This window comes from Chiroxiphia lanceolata, chromosome 4 (genome assembly GCF_009829145.1).
Source record: "Chiroxiphia lanceolata isolate bChiLan1 chromosome 4, bChiLan1.pri, whole genome shotgun sequence".
In the NCBI taxonomy this organism is placed as follows: domain Eukaryota; kingdom Metazoa; phylum Chordata; class Aves; order Passeriformes; family Pipridae; genus Chiroxiphia; species Chiroxiphia lanceolata.
In genome coordinates, this window is record NC_045640.1 from 13,374,398 (window position 1) to 13,399,558 (window position 25,161).

The following is a 25,161-nucleotide window of genomic DNA, read 5'->3' on the forward strand; positions in this document are numbered from 1 at the left end:
AGGAAAGCAAATATATTAAAAACCTTTCTAGTGAGTTGAAGTATATTTTTTCCAATACACCTGGGGCCATGGTGACATATACAGATCTATATGAATCTATATAAAGCAGAAAAAGTGCTTAGAAATTTGACATCTTAGTAATAAATAGTAAGTGGGATTTTCATAAGCATCTGAAGCTGTGGTTTCACAGTCCACTGCTGGATCTGTGTACTACCAAGGCATCTAGTGGTACAAATTTGATCCAATGATGCAATCACACATTACTGTGGTCTTTGGAAATTAAGCAGAACCAGAGACTATGATAACATTTTAAATTACTCCACATATTTATGGTAGTCTTACATTACCTTTAAGAAACTGAGTGTGATCAGGCAATATTTAGCCTGTCAGAAAGCTTGCTGTCCCCTTAAGCTTAACCTTTCAACATTTTAAAATGCAGTTTGAAGTGAGTGTGAGTTTACATCAGCTCAGTGCTCCTTTCCTCATGGATTTATGATTGCTAACATCAGATTTACTGTACTGTTGACCCATGGGCTCAGTAGGGACAGATACTCTAAAACAGTGACACAGTTTTGAAAAATCCATTCTGCATGTACAGGTTTTGGGCTTTTTTTTGTAGTTAGTAATACTTTCTGTCAGGGTCTGATCTCACAAAAGGAATCCAGTCCATAGCCTGTCATGGGCTCTTCTTCAAGTCAGTGGAATACAATTCCCCATGTAGGGTGAGCATCAGTCTGATCCTAAACATTTCATCCTACACCTCCCATTCAAGACAACTGGAGTTAAGGTACAGAAATGTGCCTTGAAGATCAGTTTAGCATTTCAGTCAGAGGTTGGCTCAAGAGAAACCAGCACATGGTCATGTGAGAGAAGCATAGCCAGGTAAAATCTCACTGCTGATGGTTTATTCCTTTTCATAGCTTTGTTTCCTCATTCTCTGCTGTTGCAGGAGCTCAGATCGATGACAACAACCCACGTCGTACTGGCCACCGCATCGTGGCACCTCCTGGTGGTCGCTCTAATATTACCAGCCTTGGCTGAAAACTGATGATGGACAGAAACACGAGGATGAAGGATTTTGGGAATAATGTCCATTCCCTTCAATATCTGTGTTATTGGGCCCACAGTTTTATTTGGTACTAATGGAAATAAAAACAAAAATGTCTTTTTTTTTTTTTTTTTTTTTGTATAGAAGAGGTGATAATAGTGTGGTGTGTTTGCTTGGAACTACTTGCCTCACAATTGTGCTTTCATGCCATAGTCACCTTAAAGCATGGTGCTTCCATTGCCCCTTTAGTGACTACAGGTTTTAGCTTTGTCTTGTAACTGAATGATGGTTCCTTTGCACCCTTTCGCTGTATTAGAGTAGTTAGTGCATGTTACTGAGTTATTTATGCAAGTTGCATTCTGTGAGTGAGTCCCTTTAGAACACGTTGCCAACAATTGACTAGACACAATGCCAAGATTAATGTCTGTATTTGAGAAACGCCACCAAAAACACTTATGAAGGAAGAAAATGGCCATCTTGAAAGTAAGCAGTAGAGTAGTATAAGCAGCTTCTGTTTAATCTTTAATTTATTATAAACCCAAGAAGCACTTCTCTCAGACACAGAAGATCATTGGGACACGTAACGACAATTGGTCTCCGTAGCACCTGTCTGTTCCCACTCGGTACATTCCAAGTCTGTGTCCTTCTTGTTTCCATTTTAGACAGAGCCATAATTTTTACATACCAATGCCATTGCCACCCCTGCAGGGATTTCTCCACCTGGGCAGTAGTGCTCTCCTTCTGCATGAGATTTTTGGTACTTACAGATAATCCAAGTTGCCGTCGGATTTTTAAAGTTTTTTGTACAAACTTTTTCCTTTGTAATCACATGCATTTTTACTTACTCTACCGTATCAAGATCTACTAGTTGTGGTTCAATTTCTGAATTCAAAGCTTGTGAAATAAAAGAAATTAATTGATGGGTAAGCGTCCTCCTCTGCTTTCCAGTGCTGTGACTCAGTGATTGAAATGGAGAAACTCAAGAGAAATGGATAGAATGGAGAAACTCAAGAGAAGTTGTCTCTTAGGTTGACACCGTGCCATAGAAGGAAACTCCTTAGATCACAACTGTTGTTAAAGACATCATTACAGATGTCTGCATACTATATGTCTTAAGTAAATGGAGCTCACAGTGAATGTACGTACTAAAAATTGTACTTACTAATGGTTGGTCTCAGTCTTAGAGGTCTTTTCCAGCCTTAATGATTCTGCAATTCTGTGACATTGCAGCTGCCTCAGTTAACTTTCTCCCAAGACCTTCAGGTCTACATTTTATTTGCCTGAAGTGGTAACTCATTGCCATTAACCTTGTCTGTAGTACAGAACCAGTATGCAGTGCTCCAGTTTGACCTAAGCTGTATTTGACTTCATACTGGTTTTCTCTGCTGACGATCCATGCAAGTGTCCTGGCGTGGCATAAACAAGACATGCTCCAGGTAAGGTGAGGAAAGTGGACTTTAATTCTGTCTCTCAGAATGAATGAAGTTTTTTCTCCTTGTCTTTCTGACTCTCTCATAAACTATGTAAAGAAACCTTATTTCCTGTCACTTTTTACTTGTCTGATTGTGTTGCAGATGCTGTGGGAGGTGTGGGCTACAGTGGAGGTGGGGTGCTAAGAGATTAAGGAGGTCAACAGAACACCTTCCCCTGTGCCACTTTGCCTTTGTCTACACTGCAAAGCTGCACCAGGAAAAGTCTTGCAGCAGAGTGGTACCACTGTAATGGTTTTATCTAACTGCACCCGTCCATCCCATCCACACAGCAGTAACTTGGGTTGGCACAGACAACTTGGTGATAGCCAGGTGCATGTGGGACATAAATGTTTTGGGAAGTAGCCTACCTGAAGCCTGTCATTCTGAAGCCAGTATGCCATCACCTCTGGCTTCCCTGGGAAAGGAACCACTACCCTGGAAAACTCCATTTGGGTCAGCTTGGTCAGAAACCTGGCAGCAAAGCTGGTCTGAACAGCCAGCTTTTCTTTTTCCTTTGGCTCTGGGCTGAACCAGTGGAGAAACACTGCAGTTCAGTCTGCAGTGAACTGAATTGATTGCTCCCAAAAAGAGGAAAATAATGCTTTTCATGAACAATCCCTTCTGCTAAGAATTCAAATTCACGTTTCCTATTGCCTGGAGAGTACTCTCATCCCCAGGTCTGCTTGGTGGTTCAGATATTTTATGACATGAATTAAAATAAATTGCTCACTTGGTGGTTCGGGTTTTTTATAGGAAGTAAAATAACACTAGCAGAGAAGCCTGAGGACAACCTGCCCTGGAATAACCTACAGCCTAGCAGGTAAGGCAGTCCTGAAATGTCACATCTCCATCTGCACTGTCCTATTCCAACCCATTTGCTGTGAATGGTTGGTTACATTTGGTGATGTAACCCTGACAACAGAAATACAGCTGGTTTGTGAAGCAGTGCAGCAAATTTGACAGTGTGAAAATTTCGAAACTGCTGATTACAATTTCCATAGTGCTTTCCTTGCATGCTTTGGTGCAAGTAGGAATGGTTGCTCATCTTCAAATACAACTCCTACTCAGTGTATGGGGCTTGTCATGCTTGAGGTGGTAGAAATGATCATTCTGTGACCAGTGTTGAGATTCCACTTTTCCTACATGCTTAACAGCATCGTTAGCCTACAAGCTACTTGAAGATCCACTGTTAACATGCATTTATTTTTTCACAGTGAAGTGTGATTAAATACACATGTGGGTGTTTGAGAGGCATTTCATGGTTCAGTGCTTCTGGTGTGAACAAGACTGTGCTTGTCGGGTCAATGTGACTATCCTACGATTTCTCCGAGGAGAAATACCCCAGTGTACCCATGAGGTTCATAAGCCCCTGCAGCCTGGCCACTGCTGCCATGGGGCTGCTGAGGGGCAGCCTGTAGGAAACCTGTGGATCCTGTGCTGTGCCAGAGTCTCTGCCCTGAACATGCAATGCTGCCTGGATGTGATTCAAGCAGCAATTGTTTGGAGCACAGGCACCCTACGTGGATGTTACTGTGATAACCATCAGAGCAATGGCATCTGCCATTGCTCATGGAGGGTTAAATAAAGCAAGGTTAGTGGTGCTTCCCTTACCAGCGGGAGGCCTATTTCATAGCAATGCCTTTGCCCCTACATCACTAACCTGTCCTGAAGAAAATACAACTAACAGTAAAGAAAATGTGGATTAGCTGGTGATCCGAGCGCATCCTGCAGAATAGGAAACTCTACTTGAGTTTGCTTCCTTGTAGGAGCACCAAGCTAGGAGATGTTCAGTTTGTGAACTTGGGGGTGGGGAGCTGCTGCTACCTTACTAAAGTTGGTAGCAGTGCAGAGCTTTCATGCTTTCTGAATCATCAAGCTTCTAAAAATTTGCAGCAGGTTATGACCTTTATATACCGGATGTAGCCCTAATGGTGTAGAACACGCTCTTCCGTGTTGCCATTTGCAGACCACTTAAGTCCCTATGACCAGCCTGAGGATTATCTGTCAATCAAGTGATGTGGAAGAGAAGGCTGGATCCACAGATCACCAAGGAGGTGGCAAGAAGAATTTGCTGTATTGTTTTCCAGGATTTCCATCTTCTTGACAGAAACACTTGTCCAAGAAAAAGTCTTCAGTGTACAAAATATCTACTCAGATATCTATCAGTTCATGTAAATATACCCTGACATTAATACCAGGTGTTACATTAAAAAAAATAATAATTAAAAATTAAAAATATTGCAAATCTGCATGATAATAGACAACTTCATAATTAGAATATCAGTCTGGAATAGCAATGATTTAATTCAAGTTTTACCTTAATCCTGTGTAATTGCCAAGGAGCTCTGGGTATAAAAAAAATGTATTTTCATTCCAGGTTCAACAGAACACCGGATTTTGCATTTTTTTTTTTTTTTTTTTTTTTTTTTCACTTCAGGAAGTGTCCATGAATTACTGCTTGCATCTGAATTTTCACCACCCTTAAAAATTCAGGGATGTCTGAATGCACCATGCTCTGTTCCTTATTTCCTTCCCTCTGCACTTAGTACTAATCTGTTAGTCATTGTTCATCTAGTCTTGGTAAAAAAATTAAATCTCAGTCATCTAAACGAACTGATTTTAGGATAGCTTTTCATCATGGTTGTGATGAACTTTGCATGAACTTTCCAGATAAATTTCAGTAATGGCAGTGAGGGGTATTGGGAGAGGGGTGTATGGGATTGGAATAGTGTTACCCTCGATGTTTAAAAACAGGAGAAAAGAGGCATGACATTTCCCCCTAAATTTCTGCAGAAGTGTTTTTGATATATGCCTGTAAAGTATGATCAAAGCTCCATGTTACCCTTTCCAGAACAAAATAAAGAAAGGGTGCTTTATAGATTTACACTGTAAAGCAAGTGTTTTGAGCTGTGACTGGACTTAATCTTCAGGGTCTTTTCCAACCTAAATGATTGTATGATTCTGTAACATAACACAGAAGTTCAACAGTGCTTAAACTGCAGAGCAACTGTTGTGAGTTTTGTTTGGCATTTGCTACACTTGTTTTTTGGCTCAATTAAACTGTCTTGTTCAGTATCTGCATCACTGACAGGGAGTGATGGCAAGTGCACGGAATCTGCTCATGACATTAAACAGGAACTCGGTGTATCCATGCAGAAACTCAAAGGAGACTGAGAAGTCAGTAACAGGGGCAAGAGAAGCAGGTGATTTGTTGGGAAATTGCTAATGTGACTGTGGGAGAAGAGAATAAAGGTCTGTAAAAACTCCATCATAGGAAAGTCGGGCAGATGGAAGGCTGGGAGGTGCTCTCACCCACGCCTGGGGAGACTCGCGGGGGTCCTGCCGAGCACTGGGACCCTCCCTGGCTCCTTCCCGGGATTCCCTGCCCGCCACCTCCACCCGCGAGGGGATGGAAACCTCGCAAGATGCCCAGCAGAGGGCACTGCTGCCCTGCTTTTGGAATAACCCGAACCTTTCCTCTTTTCTAATGGAGAGAAAACAACATTTCAGCCCTGCCTAGCCACAGGAGAGCAGCCCGGAGACCCCACTCGGGTGATGAGAGTCCCGGCTTGGGTAATTAGAGACCCGCTGGGGTGATTGTGCTGCACCCAAACTGTGATGGGAGCCGCTGCTGTGCCGGGTGGTTTAAAGGATCATCAGCTCTAATGGTAAAAGCTTCCTTATTGCCATCTCTACAGAGTGGGGGGAAAAAAAAAAAAAGCAGAATGTGCAGCAACAAAAATGTCCAGATCAGGCAGAGAGATCACAGAGCTCAGATTCCGAAATACCAGAATCAAATGCTTGAAGTGGTACAATTTAGAATTTTTTTTTTTTACTATGCTTGGGGTGAAAATTAACTCGCTTTGGTAAACTTGTTTGTGTGGCAGCACTTCTGTCTGAGGCAAACTGCATAACTGATGTAGCATTGTCCATCCTGCACCAAAGGACATCCCTTTCATTAGCAAAATATCATGTTTATTTTTAAAAAGGCAGAAAACTTCCACTTCATGAAAACTGTAAGTTTGCTTAAGTGGGGGAATTTATTACACAATACAGGTGCTCTGTACAGCCAGTAAGAACTCCCTGCTTTGCACAATAAGAATTCCCATAGGAGAAGTAATGAGCATAACAAAGTATATTGGAAACAAAAGGGTGCACTTCAGGAAGAAGACTAGAAACTGAAGTATAAAAAAATGAAAGACTAAACTGGTTTTGTCTCAATTTTCTGAAAGTAATAATATGAAATCTGAGACTAAGGAAGAGAAATACATATATAAAAATCTTTGTACAAATATTAAAAAGCATACATAGCCCTGGAAGCACTAGAATGTAACAAAAGAGTGACCAAATGTCATATTTTGATGTACCAATACCATCTGAAGTCTGTTTACATATTCTTTACATTTTTATCTGGTTTTGTTAGGCCAAAGCAGAAATTACAAAACATTAAGACCCGATCTACCACATTTAGGGCTCAAAAGCAAATGATATATTGCTATTGAGATGAAACCTTACTGAGATACACCAACCTGGGCAATCAGCCTAGTGTGGATCAGTTCTACAAGTGCACTTTCCTCAAGTATATTCCAAATCCAAAACAATCTCCCCTCCACACTCCCAAAGCAATCTCAAAAAGCTTATAATAAAGACTTCCTTGTTCCCCCTTACCAAAATGAAGAGGGAGTGTTGTATTAACAGCTAAAGGAGGTCAAGATTGACTGTAGCTAAAAAAGATTTATCAGTTATTGATTTTCTTCGTTGTTCCTCAGCAAAGCAGCTCAGTAAGTATCTATAGCTGCTGAGATTCCCCAGAAGAATGCTTTGGTACACTGTGTTCAGACAGCTCATATAAAGGCTTTTACTACTTGCTGCCTTTTTTTTTAACATATTTGAGTTTTTCCTTGGTTCAGTCTCCCCTTCATGTGGACTCTGTAACATCTCTCTGAAAGACATAAACAAGAAAAATAAAACAAAATCGTGGACAGTTTTTAAAATGCTGTAATTCTTTCTTAAACTAAATTAATTTTCATAAAAGAAAGGCACTTGCCATATAACTTCTGCACTCACTGGCTTCAGCTGCCTCTGTTGAGGTGCCAAAGCAAAACTGCAGAAAGATAAACGTTCCTTTGTTGGGTCCCTGTTCCCTACACACGTATCCCTTGTTGGCTGTGGGAAAGGAGTGTGTGAAAAGGGTTGATGCCATCGGGGAAAGGAGCCATCTCCTGAAGTCAGTCTCAGGCTGAGGTCACTCAGGGGATAAATACTTTTCCCCAAAGGCCTGTGGCTCCTGAGAACCAACTGTTTGCTTTGCCTGTCAGCAGGATTTTCCCTGCTCAATATATCAAGCCCCAGCGACCAGCTGGCTGGTTTGATCTGCCCGTAGTAATCAGCTGGCATCTTTCAGGTTTGCAGCCATTTCTTCTCCTCTGGTTAGCACCCCAGCATAAGCCAACTGAAACATCTATCAAGAAAATCATTGTTAGAGCTGCTACCCTCATCAGCCAAAGACTGACGCTTGCCTTTGTTCCTGAAATAAAGGTGGAAGTTGAAAGCCGAAATACCACAGACCATATTTTGGTTGCTACATGTCAGCCTAGTTCCATTGAATTCACTTGTCTCTGCTGATTTATGCTGTCTGAGACTCAGGTTTAAAAAGAACTAATTAAAGGAAGCAGTATTTCTCATTTCTCTACCTATACTCAAAGTTATTTATAAAATACATAACAGCACCTACAAGCAAACACAGATGAATTTCCTAACTTTAAAAAAAAACATGGGGAAAAACAGGTCAAGTACATGTGAGAAAGAACTGTTATGGAAGAAGCTTAGCTAATGCAGGCATTATATTTTGGGTTTGACTGACATACTTGCTTATGAAGTAGATTTTGTAGCTTTTTATTTAAAAAAGTAGTTTTTTATAAATTGGTTTTCACATATTTTTAGCCTCTACTATACCTGCATGAGTCAGAAGTCAGTCCATGGGGCTCTTGAATATTTTCATGAGAATCATCTTTTTCTGCTGATTGAGGTGAGTGGAAGGTCTGTCTTCTGGACTTTATTTTTTCCCCTGAATTGCCAAACGCATGTGGATTAAAGAAAAAACAATCACATATAGTAGAGTTTGTTTGGTTTTGATTAACCTAAAGCAAAAAAATACTCTCTAACAGTTCAGACATAATGTTAGTATTCCAAGGAAATCACTCCACTTTACATCAGACTAGCACACTGCTTTTTTACCATTGGTTAGTTCTCAGACAGCAGAGTTTGAACTTTCACACTTGCTGAACACTGAAGTAAGTTTTCATGTAGTACAAGAGTTGAAAGCTCTATCATATATTATCTTAGCAAGTAACTGAAAAAGACTTTTTATTACCTGTAACCAGAAGAAAAGGCAGTTCATGATTTTGAGTGATATGAATCAGAAAAATCAGATGTTAAAAATTCACTGCTTTTAGGGCCCTGAACTAAGCTTCCACTTGTGTCCCCGGAGTCATGTGCCTACCATGGTTCTGCACACTTGAGAAACAACCAACTGGGGGGAAACACTTCAAAACTGTGCAGGTGAGTGAGCTGCTTTTCCCTTTCAGGCACCCATCTCACCATTCTGTGTCTTTCAAATGTAATGCCAAGTGCTTAATTCTGCTAATGACACAAAGATTGCATGGCTCAAAGGATGACACTTTGTATACTCCACCCAAAACCTGGATGAGGAAACGCAGCTGCTATTCTGACAATTTGTCCCCAAGTATCTCTTGAAGAATGAATTAGCCTAATTTGTTAAAACTACAGTAAATTCACATAAATATTTCAAGTTTCCAGATTCAGTAAGATTTTACTTTTGAGCATGTGTGTGGAAAGGCAATTCTTCTATTCTACCAGGAGAATGAAAGCTGGCTGACTCAGCTCTGCTGTTCTCCCTAAGACTTACTAATTGAGGTGAACAGAGCAGTTTCTAAAGGACATGATAACAACATTAAAAATAATTTTGGTTCGCGCAGGGCAAAGCCTCACCTCAGTGGATACAATGTGATTGACTGGCTAAAGGCTGCTCTGGAGTGATGAAAGGGGACACTTTTTTGTGGCTGTGCTGCTGGTGAACTGGGTAACCCTGACAGACTGGCTTTTCTATATCCCAGTTAGGGAAATGGCACTGATGAACACTCTCTCCTGCAACTCTGATGTGCATATTGCAAGAATCTGCACTGATATGTGGAACTATGCAGGGGTTTTTAAACAATTCAGGATTGTATCAACCTGCTGGCTTGCTCCTTTTGGAAGGCTTCTTCTTCACAGTCACTGGAACTCTGGTCAGCACAGCCAACTCGCTCACAAAGTCCTGCTCTGCTTCCTGCACTCAAGGATAAACCAGGAGTCAGTTAACACAACACAGTTCAATTCTGGGTTACATTATGCTACATGTGGCATGACTAAACAGGTGTATGTCACTGGAGAAACACACTAAACAATATGTCCAGTGTCAGTTCCTACAAGACAGTGGTGAATCTTAGCCCTGACTTTAACTAGGATATCAGAGACCTCATAACCTGTCCCATGTTTTGCCATTGACTGCTTCAGATCCATGAACCATTTTACCCTGATTTACCCTTAGCTGATTCTCCAACTCGGTTTCCAGGTGATGCAATGCCAGCAGCTTCTGTTTCAGAGACTCCAGACGAATTTGCTGCTGCAGTTCAAACTGAGACAAAACCTTCTTTTGCTGCAGCATTATCCTGGTCAAGAGAAATGCAAAAGTAAAGACTTTGTTCAGTTCAAGGGAGGAATACAATCCTGGCAAAGTCTATTTAGAAGATTTTGTACAAAAAAAGGCCCCTTAACAATATTGGTCCAGTCAGCTTCTGCTGGGACAGAAATTTTTGTGGTAAGTTTTTAGATAGATTTACTTATTTTAATCACCTGCCTTGGCTGTCCATAGGATACAAGCTCCTTTAGGAGGTAGGAATAAGAGCAGGAGTTTGGGTTGTCCATGCCTGGACTTTGGGAGCTGGAGTTCAACTCTAAAGCTGAAGTCTGCTTTCAAAACCGCTGCATGTTTTTGAAGTCAGCTTTACTGTCTGCTTGCCAACAGGACAAGCTGTTAGAAGATCAGGTGTGAGGATAAGGGATTAAGAATTAGACACTTCATCCAGGGCTCTTCAGTACCAGACTGAGACTCATCCAGAAACACAGTAATTCAAAACCTGGCAATTGAGAGCATTGACAACTGTTTTCTTCCCTTGTTTTACTTTTCTGGTTAAGGATTATTATTAATACAGTACAACCTGAATGGCTGAAACTTTGCTGCATCTATATTTCTTCTCTTTCCTTGCCTGATCTACCTTAAAGCAATGCTGTCAATCATCCATCACTATCCTCAGGGAAGGAGGTAACACAAATTGTTTCTGACATCTACATATAATGAAGCTGCTGTTGTAATGGTCACTGCCTACAGAGGTTAGCTTTCAAAATTTGCTTTTTTTGATAATGTTGCACTATGGGCAAAAAGAAATAAAAAAATAAAACAATGTAGGGTTTAATGTGAGTTAGATAAATTTATGGAAATTTTGTCAATTATTTACAATGGACTGGGATTTGACCATAAAAGAAATCATAATGAAAATAGGAAAATGGGTTTGATTACTGATGGTTATGAGACCAGCTTAGATGATGAACATCCTTCAACAACATATTTCTGCTTGCATAAAGGTCAGTTTCATTGTATTCTGTTTTAAGACACTAGAAGAGATTATGGGAGAAAAAATCTGAGACAACAGCTAGAAGCAAATTTATGTGTCAGAAAAAATGATAAATTCCATAATGGATAACTAACAGATCTTTTATGAAGCCCTTTATATAAATCCATTTCTACACTAATTCAAACAAGGATGAAAAAAGGCGGGCAATCAGTTCTTTCAATTTAGAAGTAACAATATCTAAAGAAAGAATTAACCCCTTTAAAAATTGCAGATGCTATGTTGTTCTGGATAGTAAACTGACAGTAAAGACATAAAATGATTACAAAAATGTATCACGTGCATGCCAAGCCATACAGCTTTTTATGACAACTTATTCCTTTGTAATTGAAGTGCTTTTTGTCTGGACTTTAAGTTTTATAAAATCAGTACTTAATTAAATATGATTTTTATTTAATTAACATTTGAAGGATTATACTCTAAATTTAGTGCAAGTAATCTTGATTGTCCAAGGCATCCACCGAAATCTTGCCATTTTGATTTTTTTTGTGCTTCAAACATTTTCTCTTCATTATGGTATATGTTTCCTCCACAGCAAACTAACAAACACTTTTGATGTTCAAAGTAAAAAGGATGGAATGTAATGAATTAGACAGCACTGGTTCCCATCCTACATTTATGTTAAATTTCTTTTAAAATTTGGCATATGTTTTGGCATAGTTTTTTATTCTCTCTTTTTAAACTAAGTACAGTTCTTCAATCTGTAACTAATGACTATCAGAAAGTTTATTTTATAAGAAAGTAAATCAGATATTTCTTTTCCATCAAAGACAAATATAAAATTCAAATTCAAGACATATATTCAGCTAGACATTTATGTAAATCTGCAATGACTCACAACACTAAAATACAGTCAGTACTGCTGCTGCCTGCTCTTACCTTTGATGGACCGCAGATGACATGTTCAGGAAGCCTTTGGTGTGTTTTTCTTTCAATGCCAGTTCATTCTCTTGTTTCTTCTTAAGTCTGATCTTTTCATTTCTTTCTGCTGAAATAATATTTTTGAAAATCTCCTGCTCAAAATTACAAACTGAATTGTGGCAACCTCCAGCACAAATTAATCCCGGTTCTAGGTAGTCTTTCCAAAGTTACTGTTCCTTAGGGGATATCAAGTACTTCTTACACAATCTTGCTCTGCCACTGTGATCTGTTGCACAGACAATAGTTTGTGCACTATTTAGCAGAGATGGTAATGTCACTAATCTCCTATTCTACCTACTTTTTCCACTAGGCTAACTGATTATCATGGAATTCAAAGCAGAAATTTTATAAAACCCCCTTGATTTCTTAAGCAGAACTGTAATACCTAAACAAAACATGCAATATAAAGAAAGCCCCCACTAAGAGGCCATTGAATCCTGGGAATGCTTAACTTCACAAGATGTCCCCTCAACTGACATCAAACTATTCTGCATACTTGTGCATATGCTCACACTATGTGACTAAGTTAGTCCTTATCTGCTGACCAGGCTCCTGACTCTTGCCTCTGAAGTCCTGACTGGCAGCAAGGCTTGGAGCATGTCTGACAGACAGGACCTTGCACTACTGTTTTTAAATAAAACAGAGGGAGGGAGATGGATGGGTATGTAACAGATCAGGGGACATAACCTTCATCTGGGGAGCATCCAACCTTTTCTGAGTGCTCAGAAAAGCTGACAGGCACCTTTCCTACCAAGGTGCAGTTACTTTAGGCTGGGCTGGACTGGCTGTGCAAGGGGAGGTACTCTCCACCTTTTTTCCTGTGGCTGTGCCAGACAGACTAAATTCAGATTTACTAGGCCAAAGGATTTCAGAAGAAGCAAACTCCTCTAGCCTGACATTATGCATAGTCACTGGGAGAGAGATGCCTGGCATTATGGTCCTTACTCCCATTTAACTGTCACTGAATGAAGTACATAAGAAATTTCCTTTGTGGCAATCCTAACCCCACAGATAATACACAGTAGGTGGTTCTATTGCCAATGCTGTTTTTTCCATCTTGTGTTTTAGAACGAGAAGTTATGAGAGGACTTGGTGAGGAGGATCACACTCTTAGTATGGCGATCATGCTTGGAGATCATCTCAGAGATCAGTCCCTTCTGCAAAGGAAGCAACATAGATGTTCTGACTCCTGGATGAGCTTGGATGGAAGGCAGTTGGCTGGCTGGCAGGTCTTAGAGTGTCCTGCTGTGCCCCCAAGCAGAACTCCAGGACGTGAAGAATCACAGCGAGAAACTTAAGTGCATCTGGGGCCAATACAGCAGTAGAAATGAGAAAGAAGTGGGGCTACGCATTACAGATCTGGAGTCTGGTTAAAGAAGGACTTAGGTGTACTAAAGTGTCCAAGTCCTTAGCTGGTAGTGCCAAGCTACAGCACGCACACATAGGTTTCCAGTATTTTTTCACTGTAGCAGTTCATTTGATTGGTGGATTTCAGCTGGATTTCTTTCTGGCCACCCAAATCTAGAACATTCCTGCTTTATTACCAGCATAAATACTCTCATCCTCCCTCCTGTCTGAAGGCTTACATTGCAGTAGAACTATTTCCTTTTCCTTCTGTTGAAAACAAAATGTGCTCCATCGCATGTAATTTTCTTCCTTGTAGTTCATGGCACACCAACACACTCAAACAATAACATATCCACACAACCTCTAGGAGAAAAAAATAATCTAAATGAGCAATCATCAGAAGGTTGACTGTGCTTCTTGTGACTGATATTCTATGTCTCACAACCTGACTGGGAGTTGAGAGCAGTTGAGAGCAATATCAAAACACTGATGAAGCAGAACGTTCAAGTGTGTAATGACATCCATCTCAGCTCAGTTCAGAGAAGCATTCTGGAACAAGGTTCAGTTTTAATTCTGGCTTGAAGAAACTCAAATCAAAGAGATTTTGGACACTATAGTTGGTTCAATCAGGGCCAAAGAGGTCTTTAGAGCTTTCTGAGAACTTCAGTAACTAACTGCTTAGCTGGCTGCCAGTGTCTTAAATACAGATTGTCCAAAATCCCTGCACAGATCTTGTCTTACTCGTAGCACTTCAGCTTCCAGTATTAAAGTCTTCAAGATTCACAACAGATCAGTGCAGAACAGACTGGTTCTCTCTTATAACCAGTGAATATGCCTAAGTAATACTGGGTCTCACAAGTCCCTCCTACCAACTCACCTCTGGATCTCAGCCTTGAGTGGATATGCCTATTCCTCTTCAAAAAATCTCTTCTGTGGTTAAAGAATATTTTCTATTTTAAAAATTGCTAACTCTCCTTTAGAAAAAAAAAATTATCCATTCCATGTCTCTCAAATACCTCTGATGCTACTTGCATTTTGCTAACTTGTTAACTTCATTTAATGCCTACTGCCTTCATCGGGGAGGGGAAGGTGTTTACAAAAGAAATCAATAATCACAGCTTGCTTTTGTTCTCTTCTCTTGAAGGAAATCAACAATTAAAAATAATTCCAGGAGAACCTGCCTGTATTTATGTGAGATCCAGCAGTTCATAAACCTCTTCAGCAGCTTCAGAACTTGTGAGATGATCATGGTTGACAGCTAAGAAACAGTGCAGTAGCTCACAGAGTGTTATAGGATGGGCATGCTTGGCTTTTTGGTGTCTCCTCTAACACATTTCCTCAATTTCAGAGACAACAACGTTTCTCTGAGCCAAAAAAGGAATTAATTTAAAAGTCTACTCCCCAAAGCTGAGGGCAGTAACCCAGAGAACACAGACTTATCTGCTAGTAATGTTTATTTTCTAACACTGGAGCAGGAATTGCAAACTCAGATCTCCTCCCTTCTAGGGAAAAGATTCAGCTTGCAGGGGCCTGTCATATACCCCCTCTCTCTCCCTATGAATATCTGATTAATTGATTCACTTTATTTGCGTTCATTAATATGCAAAGTTGAACAGTGGTAGATATTAACTCTACAACCTAATACTTGTACAGCTCCTTACTTCTGAAATTTTGCTTGCCCTGTGTTGAGGTTTAAAGCACTAGAAAATCAACTGCAGGCAGTTGTAACTATGGTGGTATCTCTGATCCTAGCTTGGTGAAGCAGAGTTTGTGGTTAAACTATAATTTCCATCACTGGGTCATCGTTCTGTGTGTGTTTGTACCAAATGTCGAGTAACAGGGTCCTGCATCTATGACTGTAATGCAAGTAGTTAATAAAAACAGTTCTACCATTTCTCCTTCAAAGATGTCTACAGACCTACTCATTCATTTTGCTTTGATGCTTAAATAACAGATTTCTGTTACGTATAAAAGCAATATTTACAGTGATAATTAATTTAGACAGGATTGTCTTACAGTTGCCAATATCATACATACCTTGTAAGGATTTCAACTGTTGAAGCTTTTTCCCTTCATAGCCCTCTGTGATTTTTCCTAATTGCTGGTAGTAGTTCTGCACCAGTCTATTGATATTATTGCTGGTCCCATACACACTTTCAACAGCAGCTTCCACCAGTCTTTCCTGTATCAGACAGTACAAGCCACAATTAAAAATCTGATGTGTTTTGATCTGTCTAAAACTGAACACCCCATCTGATTACGTATGTGCACAGAAAATTGTGAATTTAAATGTGGCTTTAAAAATATGGTAGAGTGAGATGCTGAAAACCAGGTATCTCCATTCATCCATGGAACATTTCAGCATGGTAACCTGTAGTAAAATCTTTCTAATTTGCCTCATCTTCATCTGGGAAGAGGTCATTCCCCTACCTGTTCAATCTCTGTAGTCCATTTTACCCATCAACCCAACTGCCAGCAAAGTAAATCAAAATATGTGTAGCTTTACTATGACTTTCCATTACACAGAAAATCCAAATATTTACTTTGGAAAAACGTTATTCATCTTGGAAGCAAGTTTTAGTTTTATTTAATTATTTATCTATAAAGTAATATTAAGGTGCTAATATACAGACACTATTGATTAATCAGAAAACCTTCTCAATAGGTAACCATCTCCCTTTCTTCCTCCTTTTTGTTATTCTCTTCTGTGAAGAACTTTCACAATTTTTTTATGTTCCAGGGTTTGGCTTAATAAAACCTGTTTTGGCTAATATAGCAAATACTCTACTGCTACATAAGTGTTAGTTTGTAAATACTTTACAAGGTATGTTCAGTTTTAACACAGGTTGCAATGATCTCATGCTAATACTTCTAGGCATAGGGTAATGCATTAATGAAACTGCCTTCCATTTTAGTAAAATAGCCCTCATTTTTTTCGGAAAACCACTACTGAACATTTCCATACCTTGAAGTCTTGCCCATCATCTGAACTCTTTTTCCCAGCTTCCTGCTGGGCATGCTGCAGCAGTGTCTGCCCAATCACCTGCTCCATGTGCTGCTGCAGAAACTGAAGAGCTTCTTGGATTTCTGTGACTAGCTGCTGGTGAAATTCTAAATTGGTTTCCTGTGTTTCTTCCTCAAGTTTCTCCTCCTCTTCCCGAATGTGGGACTCCTGGTAAACAGACAACAAGATAGCACTGCCATTTAAATATGTTAACAAACTCAGTCAGCTTCACTTTGAAAATGTTACCATTTTAACAATGAGAATAATCTAATTTTCAGTGGAAACGTGTACAGTCATTTAATACATTTGTCTGCAACAAAACTATAGCCTCTGTCATGACACATACAGTATCAGCTGCATCCTGTCCCATTAGTCATTTCCAAGTGATGTATTCACATCACAGCCAAATACCCTGAGCCTTGTTCCTGTGCAGGCAAGTATGCAGTATACAGTTATGGAAATACTTGTACAGTTTGTGTGGCCTACCTGAGGGAAACTTGGTATATTGGTACTTAAGGCCCTTGGGAGAGGTCATGAATGTGTGTAACAGCACTTGAAAACCATTTGCACAGCATCCTGTGGTGAGGAGTTCTAAAGCTTACCAGCACATCTCTTAATTTTGAACCTGCCATCTAACATCTTTGCTCGGTGCTCTCTTCTTTCATTAAAAACACATGAAAAATTGTTTCCTATTCACATATTTTATACCAGTTTTAAAACCTATGCTATTCCATATGACACCATTTTTTAGGCTAAAGAGTTCTTTGAGGTCTTTGGACCATCCTTGCCACCATTTTCTACGCTTCTTTTTAAATCCACTTTCCACCTAAATCCTCTTTAGCACACAATAGCATAGACCTGTTCTGTCTTCCTTACATATATTAGTCTTCCATAGATGGCCTCCTATTGTGTTGCTGATGTCCTTATTATTCTCATTTAAGGTTAAATAGCATTAAATTATTCTGGGGGACTTGACAGTACTTATTTGATGCCTTCATGGAAATAAGAAATGCAAGTAGAAAAAGAATCTGCTCTGCCCACATTCATCTGTGGAAAATAATGATGTCCGTATTAATGCTGGGTTGTTCTGACATGTCTTTATTTATAGCTCAGACATTTGTATTTGAAAGTTTTTTTAGACAGTTGGAATGTGATTGTTTTTCCTTTTTTTTAGAGACCCAATGCCATGATCATGCCCCGGTTAGGATCCTTTAGTGTTGTGTTACATTCTACACGAATTCAACAGATAGATACGACAATGTCCACCAGTCTAAAATTGGCTCAAGCAAAAATTAAGTTTAGTTAAAACAACACAGTATGTTTAAAAATCTGGTTGAGTGTCTGTAAATTAACCTTTTCCTTAATTCCTTATACACTGTTTTAGGGCTTGTTTGCAACATGTTTTTTCTCTCTTGACTTTTCACAATTCCATACCTATGGCCTACTTCTTTGGCAGCAAAGATCTTATGTATGTATTTTTAGGCACTTCCTTGTGAGATGGGTTTTAGCTGGACTTGGAAAAGGCTTTAATGGAGAGAAGCCAAAGGAACACTAATACCTGGGGACATTTCATTTTTGTTAGGGAACACAGTGATTGTGTCAATTAACATCTCTGTGGGAGCTAAGTGAGAGGGAGTAGTGGAAAGCAAGAGGAATGCAGTGATATGCATTTGTATTTTATTATTTTATATTTTATTTCTTCTGATTAATGAGTTAAGATTTTCACAAGAGAAAATACTTCAATTGATGTTTCAAACATGAAAATGGTAGCAGACAGATTTTCCTTACTTCTCTTCCAAGTGCAGATTGAGCGTTTGCATTATACAAATCAAAATTAGAGGGATACAAAATATTATCTCTCAGCTAATTACACAGTGACAGCATGGAGCACAGAGCTGCAAAGTGTTGGAGGGGTTCAACCCAACGTGCATTGGGCTGGGCAGGGGCTATCACTGACACCTGCTAGGAGGGTTGTCTGAGGTTGAAATATGAAATTTGGTGTTGTTCTAGGTAAATCTCCAGTGCAGGTAAGTAAATAAACAACAACACTTAAGGGACCAACCCTAAAAACCACAGTCACAAACAGATTTGAAAGTGACCTGTGGGAATATCAAGTCTAAAAATCCTTTCAACTTTCCCTTACCTCCCTGACCTACAGGAAACTGATAATTTGGAAGGATGTCATGGGAGTAGATGCTGAGCTTCTTATGGACAGAGGAGAGAGAAAAAAGAATGAAAAATTTGGACAGTATAGAAGAACTTAATAGGTCTAGTAGGATGAAGAATTTCTTCTAATGCTTCTCAAGTGCATATTATGATCCCTAGCAGAATTAGGAGTTTATCTTATCCTGAAGCAGCAACTTTGCAGAAGTCCTTTATATATGTTGACATGCCTTCTCTCATTAGTGTTTTCATATAAAATAAGCTTGCTATGATCACACATATCACAGATAGCTAGACAGCAGATAAAGCATCAGGGTATTTAAAATGTCTGCCCAAACTACAACAGGCACACTCAGGGACCTCCTATGCCAGTGGTGGGCATATTTTTGCCAGAGAACATTTTTCTTTCTACTTGGGACTTTTTTTTTTTTTTATTAGATCTTCTATGACTATTTCTAATGCCAAATATCATACCATGAGACCTCTGGAGACAATCCACCTGGACACTGTACTTACCACTGCCTTCTGTAACTGCCACTGGTCCTCATCTTGGCACGGGGAGGATCCCTTCTGCAGGGTATGTTGCTCACTCAGTTCCTGAAGCAAGCTCTTCTTTCTGGACACCCTCATGCAGGCCAGGGCTGCCATTCCAGCTCTTCGGAGAGTTAACCTTCTGAGTACTGAACACAGCAGAAGTCGGTGTTTTTGCAATATATAGTTAACAGACCTGTAAAAAGGACCATTAAAAGTCCATCAGCAAAGCTGCTTCCTCATTTGGCACAGCTACGTTCAGCAAAGTCATTGCTTAAAGGTGACAAGAGTTATTCTTCACTCTGTGTAATGTCTTTTTGTATGAAGCATGCCTGGGAAAGCTAATCAGGTGTAAAGAATGGGTATTGCTGCAACAGACTTTTAGTTCTGTCATACAGGAGTTAAATTAACATAAAACCAGGAATACAATAGTTAGATAACCATCAATATGCTGCTGGACTGAACATTTTATCTTGAGGAATATGCAACTCCAATGTGACATATGGAGTGCAGAGAAGCTGGTTCAAGATTAGAAATCACTCACATAGTATACAGACAGAAAGCACACCACTGAGAAATCACACAGGACTTTTTTTTCTACCTACCAGGAGTCACGGTATGTTTATTTTTTTTATTTTGCTTTTGATACTCAGACAAAAAACTCAGGCAATTGCCTCCCTCTCTCTGAGAATGCTCATAATCCCTCAACACTGCTTTCCACTATGCAATGTTCATAAATTTTTATCTGTGCATGCAAGAGCGAAGATTCACCCCACTGCTTACTGAGGAAACCATGCTTACTCATCACTGAGGCATCCCAGTCTGCTTACGACACCTTGAATTATCTTCTCTTGTTTCTCAGACAGGTGCTTTTGCATCACAGCAGACAGAGCATATTCCATTGTCCATAGCTAAAAGCAGGGGGAAAAAAATTACAAATGTAAAATACTTTGATTTCAGTCATTCTAGTCACCACATTAAGAAATGGGGGCCTATTTGGTGCCATTTTGCTAAAAGCAATCATCCTTCAATTTCAAGAAACTAGCCCATGATGAATTAAAATTATTCTACTTAGGAATATTTTTTCAATGGTCAACATCCTAAAGAAAGCTACTGAAAAAAAAGGAAGGTTTTGCACTGGTTTGGATGAGTCCTGAGCTGCATCTCCTACAGACTTTTTGGTTTCAGCAGCAGCAGCAGCAGAAGAGAAAAATAACAATATGGCATAAAATATGGCATTGACTCTTATCAGCAAGTTGCAGTGGGGTTTTTGTTTGGCTTTTTTTCCACTAGCAGAGAATGTAGTTTTTATTCTCACTGAACAAAATAAAGATATGATCATCCATCACACTTTTGTGTATACAGTACATAGTGCTAACAGTTGGAAATGGAGATTGCACGATTAGGTAAGTATATGGACTGCAAGTTTACAGCTCCTTCAGGGTGATATTTAGATCAAAGAATTTAATCTTTAAGAGAGTTTTGATGGATTTGCCACTAGACTGTAAATTTTTGGAGATATGGACTTAAGATTTCATTTAGCACATCGCCAGAATTTAAGGAATAATTCATAAGCTGAAATGGCTGTAAGGTCCAAACTCTGTTACTATGAGATGAAGAGAGTATTTCAGGCTACACTGGCAGCTGAATAAATGCAGGTTACCTGCTGATGTATCCAGAGCCCTAAATTAAATATAATACTCACGGTCTCTGACAGCTTCACTTTATGTTCCAGCCTCATTCACAACATGAGGGACTAAATTTTCTATTATTGCAGCCAGCAAGGTTCAATGGATCAATATGTCTAGCAAAGAATTAGATGTGTAATTGCACAATTGTTAGTGTTAGGAGTGGTATTGGGCCCTCCTGCTGGATTCGATAGTCTTTTCCTTGAGAAGCAGTGATCTGTGCAGGAGAGAGGCTACATCTGTGAGCACAGAATGAACTCTTCTGGGAAGTGCAGACCATCAGAAACCTCATCATCTTTGGCTTTAAAATAAAAGTGTCTTTTTTTTGTGACTAGTATCTTCTCCGTAGTATACACAGCAACACATCTAATTGATCTCTCTCCATGCAGAAAACCTTACCAAAACACATGTTCCTGAGCAGGATGCCTGAGAGGGATGGGTGGGCAGTCAACAACAAGTGACAGATGGGAAGAGTGCAGCTGAGCATGAGAAGCACAGCCCCAAAGTCTGTAAGGCACCAGAGACACACCAGGCTGCTCTCAGCAAGCACCACAGACGTCCCTGTGTTAGCCAGACCTCAACTGATTTGAGTCTGGGTGAGCCTTATAATCACAGAGCATGGGCCAAGCACAGTGCCTTCTCTGATTGCATGCTGCAAGCGTCAAATTAAGGTCTATCAGGTCTCCAGGTATCATCATGACAGATGGCAAAGTCTTGCTGGAAGTAATAACTGTATCAGTATTTCCCTTTAGCAGCTCTGTGGATATGGCTTCCTGGTGTTTCACACCTCTCTGTATATGCCTTGTAGATCCATCACATTGTGTATTTTAATGTCTCTTTCAGCAGTTAGAAGAAGGGCTGAAAATGACCTTTTACTTCCTGGAAGTACTTTCATTTCCAGTGAGAGATTGGCTGTGGCTCAGATGAGGTTTCCCATCATTTTTGGAGACCTCTTTATTCACTCAGGAGTTGCTCTTGAAGGGCCTGTGTGCACACTTGCTGTTAAAACAGCATGAGGGTGTATATCACCAAGGCACAGAAGACAGGAAATGATTTCTGAATTACAATGTTAAATGATATAATATTGAAGAAAAGAACCCAAAATTTAGCACCTCACCTGCTACCAGTGTATCCTATCCAAAAAGGCACTCAGAGTGATAACAAAGATAGGGATATAGTCATTCTTTACTTCTGTTTATGAAGAAACAGCCTAGTTCTGTAGTGCAGAAAGTGTTTTTTAAAGGAAAAGAATGAGTCACCTTTTCCATTAAGAGTGCATTTGAGGTAATCTGTATGCAGAACTTATAAAACATCTCTTCACCTCCCTGAGACCAATGGAAAGCTGACAATGCAGCAGAAATTCCCCCAGTGCACAGTTATTAAACTGAACAGTAGAAGTACATTAGTCATGTAAGTAGTAAGAGAATGAAAGGAAAGGAGTGGGATTATTACACATTTAAGACTGGATGAGAAATAAGGAAGATTGAGACCAAATACTACACCAGTGTTTTATCTCAAAAAGGCCATTAGGAAGATGATCAAGATGGGAAAGGTCAGCTGGGAATAAACAGAATATTATATGTTTTATTGGAGGCAACACTGCAGCAGCTCACTGGGATGGGCTGGCAAGGCTGGGTAATTTCTATCTCCAAAATACATGAAGAACTCACACACACACAGGCAGAAATGCAACAGCAGTTCTCTGGGAATGTTAATTTGAGGCTGCTGGCATATGACTGAAAACGAGCAAACCAGAGACAACTACTTCATTGAGCCAGGTGGCAAGGTCAGGCTTTGGGCTTGCACCGATCTTCCAGTGCTGGGTCAAGTCACCAGGCACCTCCCCAAGCTTTCCTCTTCTTTGGAATGAACTTACTTTGCTCAGAGACGGGTCTCATATAGAGGGGAGAAACTCAGGCTGCTGTACAGACTTAGTGACTGGAACAGAGCTCAGGCCCTCTGATTCTGCATTTAACCAGTAAAAGCAGTGACAAAAGTATGGTAAATAGGGCAGTAAAACTCCAAGGAATGTCTGGCTCCTTGACGTGTTGTTCCAATTGCTATGAAAAAATGAGCATAAACCAAAAACAAAGTGATAAAATGCACACCATGTTAAAACTGGTAAGCAGATGCTGGTTCAGTTTTCTGAGTGTCAGTGATGTGGGAATGGACAGAAATCACATTCTGTTTTTATTCTGTAAGCTTCCAAGCCTTTTGCTTCCTGGTCACAAGTCCATTACAAGAATTTCTGAAGCACTGCTAACGTTAAATATTACTCTCTGGAAATAAAGGCAAGGAATATGCCTCTCATTTCTGCTTTGACATCTTTAGCATCGATTATTCATGAAATAGAAGGGAAGGGATTTCTCCCTACCAGCCTCTAGGTGGGGTGCGATGCACACTGACTGCCAAGCCAGTCCCTCAGCCTGGCGCAGCAGCTGCACCCCGAAACCACTGCACAGGCAGGAGAGCTTGCCTACAGAAACCATGAATTAAGGACTATGTGGGAAAATGCTCAAAATTTATTTTCATTAGTCATTTGTTCCCAATAGCCTCGCTCACATCCTCGAGCACATAAGGCAAAGTTATATATGAAACTGATTTTCTCTTTTCAATTGTAAAAGAGATTCTGCTCCCTGCAAGGACATCATATGTATAAATGTTAGGAAAGCTAATCTAAAAACAAACAAACAAAAAAAGGTGGTTCAGGTAAAAGGCAAAATCTCTTTTTGAGCCACCTTGAAAAGCATGTATAAATACCCTGGTGAAAAGTCTTCTGGTATTGACTTCCCAAGCCCGTAAAGCAGGTGGCTGTGTAACTCTTAGCATAGTGCATTTATCACAAGGCGAATGAAAGACATATCTTCAGATGGAAAATGACTAATAAACTAAAAGGCCTGTCAATGTGACTCTTGATTTATGGATCTTCTGTCATGGTGAGCACTGTAGCATCTATGGGATCTCTTAAATTACATGATCACCTGTCACAATGTCTCTCTTCTCCTTAATGTGGAAACCAAGTGTTCTTTTTCGTAGGACACAAGTGTCAGCTTATTGCTTAAATGTTCATGCTGCATTGTTTATACTAGGAAAGGGCCAAGAAATGCACTTTGCATTTGAGCATAACAGAATGGGTTGTGTGATGTTTTTCAGACTCATTTATACAGGAAAATTTGCCAGCCTAGGTTTGGTGGAATAGTTATCTCCCTGCATGCTCTCTTTGAAGATACAGCAGATTTTTTTCCAGTTTAGTTCAAATCCTTTCCAAATAGCCACAAACATTAAGTTAAAAAAGCAACTTAAGCTCCAGCACAGAATATTGTCTTGAGGAATCACACAGTTTCCCACTAGGACACTCTTATCTCTTCTTGGAATTTATCCCACAGGATCGCTTGTCCTTAGGACAGCTCTGTCTGCTGCTCAGGAAATTTTTATATTGAATAAAGCCCAATTGCAGCGCTTGTGAGTCAGAGTATGAGAGCTCTGTCATTGCTAAGTTAATTCCTCTATAGCTCTATAGTAATTACTGTTAATGATGTCAGCAAACCCTTTCTTCTTCTTTTTTCTTCCAGCTAGGAAGTCATCTGCTTTATATTATGAATACTATGGTACATTGAAAGTGATGGAAAGTCAACTTTCTAATTTAAATAATCTATGCTTGGGCATGACCAGAACATCTGAATTCACATACAATGAATCCATCCTACACTGCTGCCCAAAGAGCTATTATCTAGCAGCTGAGTGCTGGAGGTGAACTAATCCCGTTAATCCTTTGTGAAAAATTCCCAGTACGTGGTTTCTCCACTCAACAATGTGCCCAATGATAGCAACAGAGGAATGTACAAACAGCATTTTTGGCACAAAATGTCAGACTTGAGATCCTCCCCTCTGTGGTGAGTGTCTTATTTGTTGAACGCATCCTCTCTGGCCCTGAACAACGGCTGAGGTTCAGTGGAAGGACCACAGCAGAGGTGCCCTAACACGTACCCTGACTTATGAAACTATTCACAAGTTGCCCACCAGAACCTCCTACTTCTCTTGTGTTTTTTAATGACAGCAAATACCACTACAGTGCTTTGGGTTCTGTGCATTATGAGATGTGCTTATAGTTCACCTACTAGTCCAGGCTGCTCAGGTCATGCATGTACAAGGACAGGCAATTTGTGAACCCCTGATGAATGTGAAAATCAACAGCAACCTAGAAGTTTAAACTTGAGAAGTCAGGTATTCAATCTAA

The 25,161-nt window shown here is 39.9% G+C and overlaps 2 protein-coding genes across 4 annotated transcripts in view; one reads left to right on the forward strand and one right to left on the reverse strand.

Moving 5' to 3' along the window:
- The window catches only part of CRMP1 (collapsin response mediator protein 1), a 50,208-nt gene extending 48,239 nt beyond the window's left edge, over positions 1–1,969 (forward strand). For all 3 annotated transcript variants that reach the window (XM_032685095.1, XM_032685097.1, XM_032685096.1), the window contains one exon: positions 950–1,969. In XM_032685095.1, coding sequence (XP_032540986.1) covers positions 950–1,041 — 92 coding nt within the window. In that variant the 3' untranslated portion in view covers positions 1,042–1,969. The remainder of the gene's footprint in view (positions 1–949) is intronic.
- A 4,509-nt stretch (positions 1,970–6,478) lies between these two features.
- The window catches only part of EVC (EvC ciliary complex subunit 1), a 50,448-nt gene continuing 31,765 nt past the window's right edge, over positions 6,479–25,161 (reverse strand). The window contains exons 13-21 of the mRNA XM_032685431.1: positions 20,038–20,147; positions 19,222–19,432; positions 16,504–16,710; positions 15,576–15,720; positions 12,150–12,258; positions 10,124–10,250; positions 9,775–9,868; positions 8,476–8,587; positions 6,479–7,462 (exon numbers count right to left, since the gene is read on the reverse strand). Coding sequence (XP_032541322.1) covers positions 7,219–7,462; positions 8,476–8,587; positions 9,775–9,868; positions 10,124–10,250; positions 12,150–12,258; positions 15,576–15,720; positions 16,504–16,710; positions 19,222–19,432; positions 20,038–20,147 — 1,359 coding nt within the window. The 3' untranslated portion in view covers positions 6,479–7,218. The remainder of the gene's footprint in view (positions 7,463–8,475; positions 8,588–9,774; positions 9,869–10,123; positions 10,251–12,149; positions 12,259–15,575; positions 15,721–16,503; positions 16,711–19,221; positions 19,433–20,037; positions 20,148–25,161) is intronic.